Consider the following 18,047-nt stretch of genomic DNA (forward strand, 5'->3'; position numbering starts at 1 on the left):
TCGACTGATTTGAAGGATGTTTCACTTCACCTTAATGTTTTGAGTTTTCGTACAATAATTGTTAAATTTATTTAGCGGTATCATTTTCCTCCAGCTCATCGAAATCTTTTGGTCGAAATAGGTATACACAAAATCGTGGCACAAATAGTGTTAACAACCTCGTCTCAGTCGGACATCGTGTTTTTTTCCAATGTGACAATAAAATACCTGGAAGGAATACATCGTATAATTTATATTTCTGAAATTGGACACGTGAATGTGATAAGTTTAGTCAGTTTGAACTTTCGAGTTTGAAATTTTCCCGAGCTTGCTTCATCCACGTGAAATTAATTCAACAACCCAAGATGGCTACTTGGTCCTGCTCTTTTTGTCGTCCTTCTTGTTCTTGCAGAATTTGCTGGGGTCTGGTGGACAATACATGACCCTCTCCGCAGGACAAGGATGGGGTTGTTTCGGAGGACACGTCTTCCCCGGGATCTCGTCCTGCTCCTTCGGGATGTCCACACAGGGACAGGACCCAGCGGGTACTTTGGGAGGTGGAGGACAAGGACACAGAACAAGGGGCTCGCAAGGAGGTTTGGGCAGAGGTTCTGGTGGAGGACAAAGGCCAGGATCGATGACGTTATCGACATCTCTAATCACGGGCTTCTGGACAGGTGGACAGGGCGGGGGTTGGGCGAATTTGGGTGGTTCGCAGATGATGGGCCCGTACTCCATCTTGGGAGGTGGTTTTTGTGCTTTTGGTTGAACGCACTTGCCCACAGGAAGACATTTCGTGTGGCACATCTTGGCCCTCTTCGTCCTGGCTTCCACCCTCCTCTCTTCGGTGTCCTTGCTCCTGTTTGGGCACTTTTCTCTGGGTGGGTCACACTCCCCACACGCTTTCTTCCGTGGAGGACAATTCTCGGCGGGGCTGCACTTCTGCCCTCTACTGGAGCAAATTTCCTCCACTGGCTTGCAGTTATCGGATCCCGACTTCAAGGACGCTGCCAGGGCGAGGGATGCGTGAAAATTCCGCGTCTGCGTTTTGGTCGGTCGGTGGTAAGTGGACATTTTCCGGCGCTTGAAGAACCCGAAGAAGGACACCTTCTTGCAACACGATGACGATTTTTTGGGGACAGGGTGTCGAGGTCTTTTGGGGGTGCAGGATTGAGAGGCTGGTCGGGAAGAACATTTTGATGGGGGAGGTGGACAAGGTGGAGGTGGACACGGAGGTGGACAAGTCGGTTTCGGTGGTGGACATGGTGGGGGTGGACAGGGTGGAGGTGGGCACGCCGGTTTTGGCGGTGGACAAGGTGGTTTAGGTGGTGGACATGGTGGGGGTGGACACGCCGGTTTTGGTGGTGGACATGGTGGGGGTGGACACGCCGGTTTTGGTGGTGGACATGGTGGAGGTGGACAGGGTGGAGGTGGACACGCTGGTTTTGGCGGTGGACAAGGTGGTTTCGGTGGTGGACAGGGTGGAGGCGGTGGGGGTGGGCATGGTGGAGGCGGAGGTGGACAACAAGGAGGTGGCGAGGGTGGAGGACAGGGTGGGGGACAAGGAGGACAAGGCGGTGGGGGTGGGCAACAAGGTGGAGGTGGGCATTTCGGCAACTTTGGCAGTTTTGGTGGTGGAGGGCACTTCTGGAAACAAATCTTCACGACGTTCTGCACGGGAGGAGGTGGAGGTGGTGGGCAACATGTAGGTTTTGGAGGTTCTGGACAAGGTTTAGGCGATTCGCAAGGTGTTGGTTTAGGTGGGGGACACTGTTTCGCGGGGCGGCAGGAATTTGGCTTGTAGCAAGATTGTTTTCGGGATGGCGGTTTTGGTGGAGGGCAAGGTGGAGGACAAGGCGGGGGACAAGATGGCTTCGGTGGTGGACAAGGTGGTGGACAGGGTGGTTTCGGTGGTGGACAACATGACGGCGGTGGTGGACAAGGTGGTTTCGGCGGTGGACAAGGTGGCGGACAAGATGGCGGCGGCGGACAAGGTGGCTTTGGAGGTGGACATGGTGGCCTTGGAGGTGGACATGGTGGCTTCGCTTGTCCACAAGGTTCATCTTTTGGCTCGGAACACGACGACTTCGAACGTGGGCACTTCGAAGGTGCAAACTTGGGCGGTGGACTCTTACAGTCATTATTTTGAGACGCGTACCCTCTTTGGGGCAACTTCAGCAATTTTGTCAGTTCACTCGAACCCCTCGATTTCGCTTCGGTACTGAAATTTCTCAGATTCAATGTGCCTATCTTCGACCTTATCAGGGTAGGTCCGCACGTTCCATGTCTCATTTGACCCAGGAATAATAAATCTCTGATCTGCTCTTCCAATTTGTAAGTGCATCTTCTAAAAACCACCTGCAGGTGAAAACAAAATTAGTACACGCAGAATTTCGAACATTTCTTCCTCTGTGTTTCACACCACAATTAATAAAAACTGATCATTTAACTCTTCAACGGCTCATTATAAATGCATTAAAAATTGTAACGTTCGTAAATTTTTGTTATTTCTTGAGAAACGATTCGAATTAAATGAAGCCAACGTCTTACTTTGGTCAAGGGCGAATTTTGTATCATATTCCTTCTTGCTTCCGGAATCTTCAACTGCAACTGCAAAGGATACGCCTTTTTAAAATTTTCTAAAAGATATCTCGACCATTCAATGAAAACAATTATTTAATCTTATTCCAGACGAACGATTTTCTCATTTTATGACTTTATTAATTCCCCAGGCCATTCAAGTTTTTATTGCCAACTACTTTTATATTACTGTGTAATAAGACAAGTTGTTAAAATATTTTTTTACATATGGACATTTATTGACGTGAACAATTTGAGGTACTATTACCATTTCATGGTTCACTAGTAATTTACAATATACATATAAATCGAACGGTAGAAGACAGAACAAATTCACGATAACAGATTTCCAGAATTTTGCAAATTCCTCAGGTAGTGATTTTTCCGGAAACAGGACTTTCCTTCATCTGCATTATTTTCACATTTTCTTCAGGATCACATTTTTCCGGAAACGCTCGATAGATCCCGATATTTGTGAAATTCGATTTCAATGGTCGTTTTTTTAATATAACGTTTCGGGGATCGATTTGCAAGTCGTGCGAAAATATCGAACTGCACTTACAATCATCGTCCTTATCAGGACACCGTGGTATCCTGATTACAGGTGGACATTTCTTTTTCTCGCAAGGATCGGGCTTCCCGTTTCCAGGACATTCTTCTGGAGGATCTGTTTGGCAAGGATTCTCTTTTTTATTGCAAGGATCCTTTTTCTTCTTTTTACAAGGATCTTCCTTTTTTTTACATGGATCCTTTTTATTATCATTACATGAATCTTTGGCTTTTACGCAAGGATCTGCTTTATTCACCTTGCAGAAATCGTCATCCTCGTGCATAAATAATACCTCACTGATCCTGACATTGTTTTTCAAATCCGCCCAAGAATCCTTAATCAAATCCTTACAATCATTGCCATTGATCTCGCAAAAATCATTTTTAGAGTTTATCCCATCAGTTCTTAGAGACTCTTTTGACAATGTTCTTCCATTGTCCTTGTAAAGTAATTCCAACATGTTTCCATATTCTACAATGAGGTCTTCGTCCTGCGAATTCGAATTCAAATTGATGCCGCCATTGCTGTCCTTCATCCAAAACTGATTTCCATAAACGCTATCGAAATTGTTCGACCCGATTGTCAAAGTCGATACGTTCCGATTCATCTCGATCTCCCTTCTACAAAACAAAACTTCGAAACTCTTCGACTTAAACAAATCGTGAACATTATTTTGGAATTCCTTCGTTTCGTACAAATTCCCCGGTTTCGGAGAAACTTCATTTTTTAAACTTTCCCCGCTTTTATAATTAATTTCAATATTCCCGACGCCATCGCGATCAGGAGCATAGATTTCCATCTGAGTAAGAAATCCGAAGTCTTCGCTCGTCCTTTTCGAGAAATTCATGTAACCGGGATTATCACAAAATGGCGGCGACGTCACATTTCCATTCACAGGGGAAAAAACCTTCCTTTTCATCGAATCAGCTTTCTGAATCGGACGCTGTCCACTACCTTTACCTCGTTTTCGTTTCACTTTTGAGTTCTTCGAATTCTGATTTATCCCCTTTTTACTAATCATCACTTTTTTACTGGGTTTCTTCTTCGCTGCGGAATTTCCAGTCCGGCATGAATTCGGCAAAGTGACGGTCAACTTCGGCTTCGGTTTTGATTTTATGCCCTCAAAATTGTGCAGAAAATTCGGGCTTTTGTTGGTCAGCGTGGAAGGAATAACCTCTTTAGGCAATCCCGCAAATTTTCCGGATCTCCTTTTGGATCCGCTTAAAAGAACTTTATCGAATTTAATGGACGCTTTTTTCGCTGTAACGTGAATTTCGCTGTTACAGTTTCCCTTCTTTTTACGCCTGGAACTATTCCCTTGAGGAAGCTTCCTTTTCGAAAAATTCACGTCGTTCTTGCCGTTTTTCTTCTTTTGCAGATATATGCTGGGGTTTTTGGCCTTCTTCCGTATCTTTTGTTTGTTTGTCTTCGGAGAAGCGCCGTAGGAGCATTCTGGTACCGCGGCGTCCGCGGCCGCCATCTTGGTTCCGCCTTGGAGTTGCAGCAGCCATTTGTGGAATTCCACCTTGTTCTGGCTGGTTTGGCAGCAATTCCTGGATGGACCCATTTCTCCCAAGACTCGGGACACCTTGTGTATCCTGCTGCGTGTATAATTCGCCTGGGGACAGACGGAGAGACAGAATGTCATTCGTGGGGATTTCAATATCGCTTATATTACATTCTGCTCGAGAAGAAGAAAATAATGCGACGCTACTTCTCTCTTTTTTTTTTCCGTATACATTTTCTATACACTTTCTATACATCGTTTTTCTTTAGAAAGCTGATCTTAGCGAATTGCTTTCCTATTTACCACCGTAACGTGAGAACGATTATCTTGGGGAAGAATTTTTTTTTTATTAAATTTTCAGATGTTGGTCCAAACCTATTGCTTCGTTCTATTACAATATTTCCTGATTAATATCTTGTACAATTTTTTGCAAGTTTTGCATTGTATTTGGATCAGGTTTTTCTTCGTCTCAAAAATGTTGCTTCTTCTTTTATTCATCCGATATGCACTTCAATCGTTAAATATTTCGTTTCTTGTTCAAAATTAACAAATTTCCAATTATATCCGTGTTTGCATCTGCTGTCACTTTTTCATTGTCTCGTCGGTGTGGATTTTCCTTCTCCTTGAATCTTCATTGTTCGTCGGCATTAACAATAAATCAGGAATTACTCCGTTCCTTTTATCCACTGAGATTACTCCTTTAAGTTCAATCCACCAATCGCCATTTTAAATCCCTAACTAATAAAACATCCCTCTTCGTTCACTTAACATATTTTCATAAATTTCCACGGAATGACATGTAAACATATTAAACACATACTGTTAATTTCTACATGCCAATTCTACACCTAGTTTAGTAAAATGGGTATTTAAAAATAGGATTTGATTTTTTTAGTATGATGCAATAACCGTCATCGTTTCATCAATCCGTGAATGACTAAGAAGCGTTTCGTTCCTTAGTTTTTCACGAATAGCTTCATTGTTAAGGGTAAATTTAAAATCCATTTACCTGTTCAGAAAAGCCGTTCGTGTTCGCTGCTTTCTGTTTTACGATTCCTGGGCCCTGAAGAGCTGGTGAATTTTTCAAGACGCTCGTCGATGTTCCCGCTTCGATCTACGTCAGAACAATCATATCCAATGTATTACCGATTACCTCTATGAATAAGAAACTTTCCTAAGATCGATATTACTCACATCGGACAATTCGAGGATCGAGTTATCCCGAACGACGGGGCTTTGCATGGCTCCCTGATTCATGACTCCATGTTCTTGTCCTAGTTTCTTTTCTGCCCACTGCGACATAAATATAATTGCTCCATGTTATAACTCATGATCTCATTTAAGAAATGATTTTTCATATTACACATTTCGCAGTGTTAATTCGAAGTACAATGATCTAAAGTAGAATTACTAACTCGTTCCGTGTTTAACCCTTCCTCGGAAAAGTGCGATAAGAGATTTCCCTGTTTTTGTCCGCCATCTTGAATGCAGTGGCCTTCGGAGTGCGTCCTCTGTTCAGCGAATAAAGATCTAAATTGAATTATTTTCACTCTATAATTAAGTAACAGCTTGTACAAAATTCTTTATTAAAACCTACGGTTAGATCTGCCTCTTGGGCTGGTAGTTTATTTTCGACCAATGAGGGACGCGGAAATTTCCCGCCATTTTGAACCGCCAGGTGATCGAGCTTCGTGCATGACTTCAGGAAATTTGACAATGTATGACCAACTTCTCCAACTGTGTTAATTACCGTTGCCTATGGTAAAAGAATTACACTTGGGAATGTGCATTTTATTTCTATTCAATTTTCTTTTAATTATAATTTCAGCGTGAAATGCAAAAGGAAATTGTGGAATTAAGTAAAGACTAAGTACGAAATATGGGCAAACAAGTGTCATTGGTAAATATGTTCAGGAAATGGATGCTAATTAGACATTTAGACGGTAAAAAAGTCTCGTTACCTTTAACTGATCATCTCCGCCATGACATTTTCGCTGCCCTAGTGTTTTCACAACTGATTTCGCGGCCCGGGAAAACATGTTAAGCTTTTTACAGGGTTACTTGAAATTTAATTTTAACGGCTTCATCGGTCCTGGTTTTTTTCCAAATGAAGAGTGAAGATCAAGAGGTGTCCGGTTTCCTGGCAACCACTGAAAACGTTTTTGATACCGACGCAGTTGGCTGTGATAAAGGACATTACGTGTCAAAAATGGATTATGATCCTTTAAAACATAAAAAAGTATTCCTAAACCTGTATCCTCATTTTTAACCCCATTTTATATGTTGTTATCGAAATTTCATTTATCATCTACGGAATTTTCGTTTCCATAAGTCGGAGGGATCCTGAGAGAAATTGTGGGAAATATCGATGTATTATGTGTCGATAAAATGGATGTTTGCAGTGAACGCCGACAGACGGAGACTCTCTATAATGTAGAACTTGAAAATAGCTTCAGACGGTTCTCTGCCGGTAAGATAGAATTCCCATACTTTCATGGTAAAACCTTATTCCTGTGTTGATAAATGCACCTTAATGCATATTTACAATCGTGGGTATAAAATCCTTGAGTATAATTCTCTTTGTTATCCGCAGTAAGTAAAGGAAACTTCCTAGTTCGAATGGTGGCGACACCATGCGACGAATTTGCTAACCAATCCTTTCAAATCTACCGATAATAAAGGACGAGAGAATATAAACGTTGCATAAAAAATTCATTTTTTATCCGTTCCTGTGTTGATAAATGCACCTTAATGCGTATTTACAATCGTGGGTATAAAATCCTTGAGTATAATTCTCTTAGTTATCCGCAGTAAGTAAAGAAAACTTCCTAGTTGGAATGGTGGCGCCACCATGCGACGAATTTGCTAACCAGTCGTTTCAAATCTACCGATAATAAAGGACGAGAGAATATAAACGTTGCATAAAAAATTCATTTTTTATCCGTTTCCGCATAACAGTTTTCAACTTTATCATACTTAATAAAGCTTGATGACATCAAACTCCACTCTGAGTGTAGGTACTTTATTCCTACGTATTACAAGCGCACAATTTATGATTACACGAAGTTAAAAATATTAAAATATGCAAAAGTTATAGACGTAGACACGAAAGCACCGCAAGATCCATCTTATTCCAGACTTATGCGTTTTTATATCATTTTTTAGTATTTTCGTCTTCTTCTCAATAGCCCTCGTCGCTCCATGTAATTTCGTAATCGGGATACTTTTTCTTCAACAAGCCGACCGATACTCTATGATCAGCTTTTCCGAATCCCTGAAAAATGAAGACAAGAGTTACTTAATCATACCATATATTTATACATTCATCTTAATTTAGGGAACATTAACACGTGATTATGGAGGTCATAACAAAGGTCACGACACTCACGAAATTTAATTTTTCGAAGAAAACCGTCTTTTCTGGTTCTTGTTCAGGACGAATACGAAATTTTCTTTTAAAAACTGAAATTTCGGAAGTTTTAAGACCTTCAGCAGAACCTCTATAATCACGTGTTAAAATGTAAAATTATTCGATGCACCAAGTTTGTTAGAAAAGTTATATAAATATTTTCACTTTCGATGTATGACCCTTTCATAACGCCTTAGTACGTGAAATCGAAATGTCGATTCTTCATCGTCATTAAATATACTCTCACTTCAGGTAATCTAAGGATTTCCTCACGTTTCGGTAATATTTCAACGCATTACTCTTAAGAAAAGTCTATCTCTTCAGCGATCTCTGGTGGCGGAAAATTGAAGCAGCGCGAAAATTGCTTCTCTCTCGGCGTCCGTACTTTTAGACGATTCTAGAGTCCCGGAAGCTGAATCTTTTACGTCCGCCTTCCGAGGCCGGCACTTTCCGTTCGTCTTGCAAATTGCACGGACACGAGGCGTTCGAAATTCGACTTTTTGCATCTTGACGAGGGTCCGATCGTTGAAAAGAAACCCGCCGCGCCGGAAGTGGTCCGCAGGTTATGAGTCCGCTCGTAAGAAACATGAAATACGGAAGTCGACCGAAAGGTAAATGAAGGTAGACACTGCACCAAGTAACCGGGGCCAAGGTTTACGATGTTTACTTTTTTCCTTTTACAGGGTCCTGCTCCAGTTTCCACCTTGCGAGGAAAATAAATGGAAAAAGCCCCATGGCTCGTCTCATGGCGATGGCTCCTGGCCCCTCTTCGAGGTATATCGATATCACCTCCTTTAACAAATTCCTCCCACTTCCTGGACCGTTTGCCATCCGGAAGAATGGGAACGAATTTCAAGAACGAAATTCCAAAAAGGGTGCTACTTCATTTTCTTGAGTTCACAATATTCTCCGTCAATTTTCAAGTGAAACATTTCATTGATTCTTCTATTTGCAGATTTTTCACCATTCATATTCATCCTTGCGTTTTAGTATTGAGACTTAATTTTTATTAATCCGTAACTTTCTCCGCCATTTTTCAAACGAGATTTCACTTTTTTTTTTACAGCGTTTACACTATTTATTGAGTTCACAATATTCTCCGTCAATTTTCAAGTGAAACATTTCATTGTTTCTTTTTTCTTTTGCAATTTTTTCACCGTTCATATTCATCCTTGCGTTTTAATATTGAGACTTAATTTTTATTAATTCGTAACTTTCTCCGCCATTTTTCAAACGAGATGTTTCACTTTTTTTTTTACAGCGTCTACACTATTTATTGAGTTCACAATATTCTCCGTCAATTTTCAAGTGAAAAATTTCATTGTTTCTCCTTTTTGCAATTTTTTCACCGTTCATATTCATCCTTGCGTTTTAGTATTGTGACTTAATTTTGTTTAATTCATAACTTTCTCCGTCATTTTTCAAACGAGATGTTTCACTTTTTTTTTACAGCGTTTACACTATTTATTGAGTTCTCAATATTCTCCGTTAATTTTCAAGTGAAACATTTCATTGTTTCTTCTTTTTGCAGGTTTTTCACCGTTCATATTCATCCTTGCGTTTTATTATTGTGACTTAATTTTATTTAATTCGTAACTTTCTCCGTCAATTTTCAAACGAGATGTTTCACTTTTTTTTTTTACAGCGTTTACACTATTTCACTATTTATTGAGTTCACAATATTCTCCGCCAATTTTCAAGTGAAACATTTCATTGTTTCTTTTTTTTTTCAATTTTTTCACCGTTCATATTCATCCTTGCGTTTTAGTATCGAGACTTAATTTTTATTAATTCGTAACTTTCTCCGTCAGTTTTCAAACGAGATGTTTCACTTTTTTTTTTTACAGCGTTTTCACTATTTACATTCATTTTTGCGTATTAGTAATGAGATTTATATTTATCTTTGTGTACTAGGATTGAGGCAATCGGCGGAAAGATTACCATCACCGTTAGTGCTTTATTCTCTCAGGTAATTGTTGATATTCAAAGTGAAATGATGATAAGAAGTAAATTTCATTTCCAACGGGCGGCCATTATTTTAATTGTACATTTTATGTACTTTCACGGCAGTGATTCGGGAGAAACTCGCATTAAAAAGAGTTCAGTGTGCTAGTCTCGTTACCAAATTATTTACAACTAACCTGGGAATATCCGTACACTTTGATGTTTTTTTTCGCAGCGTCGTGATCGATTCTTCCACCTCCCAAACATTCGGTGTCCAGTCCAGAGCCAAACTTCTTTAGCTGCTCGCCCACCTCGTCGTAAATGTCAGCTGTGTAACAAAGAAACAAAAGTTTAATCAACAAACCGAGACCCAACTACCAATTGGATGAACATAGAGCTAAGTAAAACTTGACGGAACCGCGAACTGCGATTCGGTTTGCCGCAAACTTTAAATCGGATTAAGATAATTTATCGGGTAATATCGACGAGGGTTAATTGCCCGATACGATCTGCAATGAGCACTATAAATCGAATTACGATTGCCAGAAGGTGGGAATTTTTTGGCAGATTTTCTTTTTTTTTTCCATTCCAGAATAATTTTAGGCTCATTTCATTCTTTGATGTATAACTGAAAAATTATGTGATACCACGATATCAAAATGATCAGACTATAATTTCGTGCGGAGAAACAAACCATGACATAATATCGACAAGGTTTAATTGCCCGATACGATCTGCAATGAGCACTATAAATCGAATTACGATTGCCAGAAGATGGGAATTTTCTGGCAGATTTTCTTTTTTTTTTCCATTCCAGAATAATTTTAGACTCATTTCATTCCTTGATGTGTAACTGAAAAATTATGTGATACCACGATATTAAAATGATCAGACTATAATTTCGTTCGGAAACACAAACCATGACATAATATCGACAAGGTTTAATTGTCCGATACGATTTGCAATGAGAACTATAAATCTAATTACGATTGCCAGAAGGTGGGAATTTTCTGGCAGATTTCCTTTTTTTTTCCATTCCAGAATTATTTTAGGCTCATTTCATTTCTTGATGTGTAACTGAAATATTATGTGATACCACGATATCAAAATGATTAAATTATAATTTCGTTCGGGGAAACAAACTATGACATGCTCCGAGAGAAAAAAGGTCCATTGGACCACAGAAATATTTTGTTAATTCAAAGAATAATTATTTGGCTCGAACTGAAATAAATTGTCATAATTCCGAGGAAACGTTGCATCCGGTTTATTCGAGTTTGAGTAAAATCGTTATTCTTTGAATTAACAAAATATTTCTTTCATTCAATGATTTTCTTTTTCTCAGTGGATTATGACAATATTCGTCAAAATTAGTGACAAAGAATTAAAATGTTATTCGAGGGGAAAGAACCCTGTGTATCTCCGATAAAAGAGAATAACACATACGTGGATTGGCATAACATCAACATATTGACAATCCATACAGGTGAACGGAGATATTTTCAGAAAATACATTTGCAGAGTCACAATGACAAATATGACGGTTTCATTCTACGTCAAAAATTGGTACTCGAAGATCGAATGCATATGCAAATATATGAAATGCATGTTTGTGCAAGGAAATGGATATCCAGGGGTTTTATGCAGTGGAGGAAGATTTAATATTCACGGGCTGCTTCGGTCGATTTCGCAAAAAAAAAATAGAGGAAAAAGAGTAACGAGAAGCTTCGACATCGCGCCATTGGATGCTCGGACACGTCAGACATGTTTGGACATATCCGTCAATAAACAGTGTCACGATAGCGCGACATCGTCATTTCTTATTTCCTCGAGTTAGCATTACGTCCGAAATAGCTCTGCTGTGCAGCAAATGTACGTCAGGAATGAAAAACATTCCGAATGGAAAAGGAAGAAGGCCTTGGGAAGTAGGTCGATTTCGTGTGCTGGTGACATGGGATCAATGTGTACGGATATACACCTGCGAGGTGATCCAATTTTCGAATATCGGTTAATAGACTGGCTGCCCGCAATGATTATTCTCATAATTCCTCCCCAGATGTAGAAATGCATATATACGAATTGATATATACAGAGCGAGTCATATGAAAAATCCAAACCAGGAATCGTACGGCTGGAAAGAAATTTGTTGTGCCGTGAAATAAAATCGGTAGGATCGTTACAATATTTTATAATTAAATCATGAACCAACAATCCTCATAATTCCACCCCAGATGTAGAAATGCATATGTACGAATTGATACATTCAGAGCGAGTCATATGAAAAATCCAAACCAGGAATCGTACGGCTGGAAAGAAATTTTTTGTGCCGTGAAATAAAATCGATAGGATCGATACAATATTTTATAATTAAATCATGAACCAACAATCCTCATAATTCCACTCGAGATAATTAAATGCATATGTACGAATTGACAGATACAGAGCGAGTCATATGGAAGGTCCGAATCAGGAATCGTGCGGCTGAAAAGGAATTTTTTGTGCCGTGAAATAAAATCGGTGGGATTGATACAATATTTTATAATTAAATCATGAACCATCAATCCTCATAATTCCACCCCAGATGTAGAAATGCATATGTACGAATTGATACATTCAGAGCGAGTCATATGAAAAATCCAAACCAGAAATCGTACGGCTGGAAAGAAATTTTTTGTGACGTGAAATAAAATCGGTAGGATCGTTAGAATATTTTATAATTAAATCATGAACCAACAATCCTCATAATTCCACCCCAGATGTAGAAATGCATATGTACGAATTGATACATTCAGAGCGAGTCATATGAAAAATCCAAACCAGGAATCGTACGGCTGGAAAGAAATTTTTTGTGCCGTGAAATAAAATCGATAGGATCGATACAATATTTTATAATTAAATCATGAACCAACAATCCTCATAATTCCACTCGAGATAATCAAATGCATATGTACGAATTGACATATACAGAGCGAGTCATATTAAAGGTCCAAACCAGGAATCGTGCGGCAGAAAATGAATTTTTTGTGCCGTGAATAAAATCGGTGGGATCGATACACTATTTTACAATGAAGTCATGATTTAAGAACAATTTTAGTGATTCGACCAGATATTCTTCTGCGGGGAGGAACCACTACCTCAAACGCTCCTTGTGGTCCCATAATTTATATATCGGGCATAAAAAAGAACGGCTGCCTACCGATCGTTTCTCCGACTACAGGATCTTAAATATTTTCGCACGCGCCACTTTCGCCGAGGAAACTAATACATGCACATGGGGGAGTACATGGGAACATATGAAGTACGTGACCGTACAGGGAAATGGACGTTGTTTATGGGTGCTTGGTTACACGGGTTTCTCTCGCGAGGAGCGAGTCTCCACATTTCTTTACACTCCAAAACGTCAAGACCCATGGGAAGAATGGGCGTTATGAAGAAAAGATTTAAGGCTGGCGTATAAACGTACCATAGCTGTAAAAGGTGATTTATGGGGGGGGGTAAGTTTGTTCCTTCTCATCTTAAAAGTATAAACTTCAGGCGTGAACAACATCCCCAGCCATGAAGAAAACGCTCCCTGCTACTTCATTGCTATTAAAAAATTATACTCGCGTAAAAATCGATTATAAAAAACGAAAAAAAAATGTACAGAAAATCCTGAACATTTTTTCAAAATTACTGGACTACACATCGTGTACTAAAAAGATATATTTATAAACAAAGATGCCGAAGAAGACATTGAAGACCCTCCTAGGTAACGGCAAGCCATTATCTTGTAATTATACATGATATAACAAAAATGAATTTTTCTCGCGGCGAAATACAATTAATTTTTTGTTTAATTTCGTTTCATTTTTTAGCGGAAGCCGTGGAAATTGTATTTCTTCGGCAAAACACTAACGTGCTCGATGGTGTAATTTGTTCATGTGTATCGACGCGGCCTGGACGCCCCCACAAAAAAGCAGCTGGAAAAGCAGGAAAAGGGGGAGAAAAGGGAAGGAAAAGGGAGGAAAAGAGAGATCCCTAGCTCGCGTGAAAATTCTAGGGGAAAACCTGACGACCGGTCATTCGACCACCGTAAGCTGCCCGCCATGGATACGGCGACTGTAAAGATTCCCAGCATATAGGAAACTGTATACGCAGGGAGACCTTAATTGCTAATGCACCGGCTTTAAGGGCCGCAAAGAGGACGTAAACTCGTAATTGCTGCTAGCTCCACGTCGACGTTAAAGCTGCCACTTAAATGCCGGAGGATAATTCCCGATCGCTGATATCGGCACACCACCGCTCGAGGATATTATCGGTAAAACAGCTGGAACGGTTAAACGCTGCGACATTAACGCGCCGACTTCAAGCGGAATGATCATTTAATGTGGGATCCTTAAGGCGATATGAAAGGGTCATTCTATATATACAAAACGTGAAAATATTTATATAATGAAATTTCACGAGCATCGCGTTCTTCCTTAGGACCTTTATAATCATGTGTTGAAGTTTCAAACAATTCAATGCACCCAGTTTGGAGAAAAGTTTAATATGAATGATCATTTAGCGTGGGATCCTTAAGGCGATATGAAAGGGTCATTCTATATATACAAAACGTGAAAATATTTATATAATGAAATTTCACGAGCATCGCGTTCTTCCTTAGGACCTTTATAATCACGTGTTGAAGCTTCAAATGATTCAATGCACCCAGTTTGGAGAAAAGTTTAATATTATCACCCTTAAGGCGATATGAAAGTGGCGTATGACTCTCGCTTATGACACTTTTCTTCGAATTGGATGTATCGAATCGTTTAAAACTTTACCACGTTAATGTGGAGGTCCTGTGAGAGGTTTTGACATTTACGAAATTTCATTTTTTTCCAAGCTTGTTCATATGAATTTTTCAATTCTCTTTACAAGAAATGAAATTCTTGTAATTTCAAAGAGCAAGAATATTGTAACGTCTACATGACCCTGTCATCCGTCGTAAAAAGTGTAAATATTGCATCCATCTTGATCTATTTCAGAGGTTCAATTACACGTTCTCGCTAAAAATAGGAACAAATGGGTTTTGTAAATGTCTGTCAGATTGCATGTCAACAAAAATTACGCTCGAATAAATCTCTCTCCGTTGATTCGAGTGACCACAGGGTACGGTAAAAAATAATCGCCGAGATAATGGAACGCCCACGGGTATTTTTAAATATGGCGGAAATTCAGCTCGTCACATCAAACGTAATTTGCATTTTTACCATTTTTCTCTGGCGATTGTTATTTTCGCCGCCATTTTAAGGCCTACTCTTCTCGGAAAGGATCTTGTCTCTCGTTTTGTGTTCGTAGACATGTCAAGAGTTTACGCACTTCGTCACGTGCTCGCAATATCGGAATTGAGGTTATGTAGCGACCCGATACAGCAGGAATTACGTTTGGGATATTAAATAAAAACTTAATGGGACTTTCCCAGTTCTCTAAAAGGACTCTTATCGAAAAGCACAATTTTCTTCATTGTGAACAATCTGGGGAGACAAGAAAAAGCGTGAGGAATTTTTTTCCTTTGGATATTTAAAAAATCCCCGGATTTCTAAATTTTAGAATTTTCATGATATTGCAATACAGCTCAAATGTACACTGACAAAAAAATCACTCAAATAAAATCCAATAAATTGCCATTAATCTGAAGAAATGTCGTATCCAATTTATTCCAGATTGAGTCGAATAATTATTCTCTGAATTAACAAATTATCTCTTTGGTACTATTCAAAGGAATATTTCTTCGATGAATTTCGATTCTTCGATTACTTCGATGAATTTCAATTCTTCGATCTCTTCAATGAATTTTTTTTTCTCAGTGTAGAAATACAATGAAGATCTTAAATTTAATTTTTATTTAGCCTGGCAAGATGGCGGAAATTACGTGAAACGAAGAGATACGTGTAGAGATCCGTTTGAGAGTAAGAAAATCTCATATATGCGGCGAAGAAACATGTTGCTCTTATGAGAAGGAGGGGTGTAATGCTCGGAAATCCATGTAGTATATAAAGGACGAGGTAAACGAGGCTCAAGCGGATGAATGGCACGAAATAAGGAACAGACCAGGTTTGTTAACGCGAAATTGAATCCCATTTGTCGAAAAGGTAGTTAGGACCCGCCTTGAAAATGTCGAGTTACGAGAACCGTTTAAAAATAATAAATGGTATGTACCAATACAAAGAATATTATTTATTAAAAATAGAATTAAGGAGGTGTAAAAGTGCCATCCGAGGGGTTAATCATGAAACTTTTCTCCAGTGGTGGTACAGAATCATTCAAACTTTACAACGTGAGTATGGGAGCTATAAGGAAAATCCTGACATCCATGAAATATCATTTTTTATGAACAGTTATGAAAATATCTATAAACAAATTTGCTTAAAATTGAAATTTCATGGGTGTTAGAACCTTCTATATGGCCTTCATATTCACATTGTGATGTTCGAAACGACTCTGAGAAAAGTTTCATAAACGAGATCTTTTTGACGTCACTTTCACACCACCTTAAGGGAGGAAATGAATTCTAAAAGTGAAGGGAAAATGTTTAACCGCTTCTTGATTTTTTAGGAAGGTACCATTTGCATTTTTTCCATAGAATGGAGAACTTTCCTTCATCGGAATAAACTTTTCCGAGCCCTTGAAGAAGCTCCCGGGTCTTATATCGCTATATCTCATTAGCGATTATAATTTATTGTAATTAATACATTGCTGTGGGCGGAAGAACTAGACGTCGAAGAGTCTATGGATCTTTACCCATTTCGTGCCACCCTTCGTTAATGGAACTAAAAGGGGATGTTCCGCCAAGCTAAACAAAATATGCATTACTTGAGAATATGGTAATCACAAAACAGGAATTTCCAACCCGATGAGCAGGTGGATAAATCAAGGGGAAATAATGAAAAAGTCGAAAATGGAAACGAAATAGTTTTCCATCTTAAAGTGATGAGAAAGTGGCGTCAGAGGTCTCGTTTAGGAAACTTTTCTTCGAATTTGGAGTATATCATTTATTTCGATCTTTATAACGTGAATAAGGAGAATATAAGGAATATCCTGACACCCATGAGATTTCAATTTTTTTTTTTTCAAATTTGTTTACGGACACTTTTGACATTTTGTATAGGCAATGAAATTTCATGGATGTCGGGACCTTCCTTACGGTGTCCATGATTATTATGTAAATTATTAAATAATTCTATACGCCCAGTTCGGAGAAAAGTTTCATTTTTCCCTCAGATGCCACTTTCACATCCCCTTAATTAGCCCAATTTTTGACGGCTCTTACGAATCGATCGGTGAGGACCCCTTCGTAAAGGTATCGATTTTGTTTGAAAAGGCTTCCATCATTTTCAGGGGAGCGGTCGTGTCTGATTACCTATAATGTCCACGAACTGATTATCGATGCACCAATCGCCGCGATAACGTGCTTCGACCCTGCATACAAACATAATGATATGAACCCATAAACCTCAAATTGCATTAAATCAATGTACGCGACACCGGGCTAGATTAAGTCAACATTATTAACTAAATGCAGCGTGCACGCGAACCCTGTTCTGGAGTTCAACATTAAGGGAGTTCGGAAGTCCAAAAATGAAAAGAATAATTTTTTCCTACCACAAAAATCCCTTTCACGGAATATAATAAAATGCAATAATCGAAAAAATAAATTAAAAATCGTTCTTTTTTTACATGCTATTACGTGTTGGTGGAAATCAAGCAAGTACTTACTCTCGCCAAATTTATGCACCCCCTTAAGGTGAAGTGAAACGCGCCGAGGAACTTGATCAACGTCGATAAAGAAGATTTTTCTAAATGCCTACGTTGCAGACGTTCATTTTTATATTGACAGCTGTGTCGAATTACATTGGATATTGTACCAAATGGCATACTCCACATGTCGTTTTCGTACAATAAATATCAAGAAATCGAAGTAAAACTCCAGAAATCCCCCGAATTCATGCTTTCTGGGGGCCTAATTGACTGCAGATGGACCCCCTGCGCCATCTGTGATTTCCAGATCAATTAAATTTTCACTCCGAGACCTCGTATTCCCATCGTTTCAGCAA

At 39.2% G+C, this 18,047-nt stretch overlaps 2 protein-coding genes across 2 annotated transcripts in view; both read right to left on the reverse strand.

Annotated features, from left to right (window-relative positions):
• Nucleotides 1–348: 348 nt before the first annotated feature.
• On the reverse strand, nt 349–6,712 carry LOC105703917 (proline-rich extensin-like protein EPR1). Its single transcript, XM_012432745.1, has 7 exons — nt 6,578–6,712; nt 6,214–6,372; nt 6,032–6,127; nt 5,811–5,909; nt 5,626–5,730; nt 2,530–2,589; nt 349–2,337 (listed from the first exon to the last, which is right to left on the reverse strand). Exons 1-7 carry the CDS (start codon nt 6,653–6,655, stop codon nt 349–351), a joined length of 2,586 nt encoding a protein of 861 aa, XP_012288168.1. The 5' UTR covers nt 6,656–6,712.
• Nucleotides 6,713–7,797: 1,085 nt separating this feature from the next.
• The window catches only part of LOC105703996 (14 kDa phosphohistidine phosphatase-like), a 33,531-nt gene continuing 23,281 nt past the window's right edge, over nt 7,798–18,047 (reverse strand). Inside the window, exons 2-3 of the mRNA XM_012432860.1 lie at nt 10,167–10,297; nt 7,798–7,890 (exon numbers count right to left, since the gene is read on the reverse strand). Of these exons, the coding sequence (XP_012288283.1) occupies nt 7,798–7,890; nt 10,167–10,297 (224 nt within the window). The remainder of the gene's footprint in view (nt 7,891–10,166; nt 10,298–18,047) is intronic.

Source organism: Orussus abietinus, unplaced genomic scaffold (assembly GCF_000612105.2).
Source record: "Orussus abietinus isolate OABI.00-Male unplaced genomic scaffold, Oabi_2.0 scaffold159, whole genome shotgun sequence".
Classification (NCBI taxonomy): Eukaryota; Metazoa; Arthropoda; class Insecta; order Hymenoptera; family Orussidae; genus Orussus; species Orussus abietinus.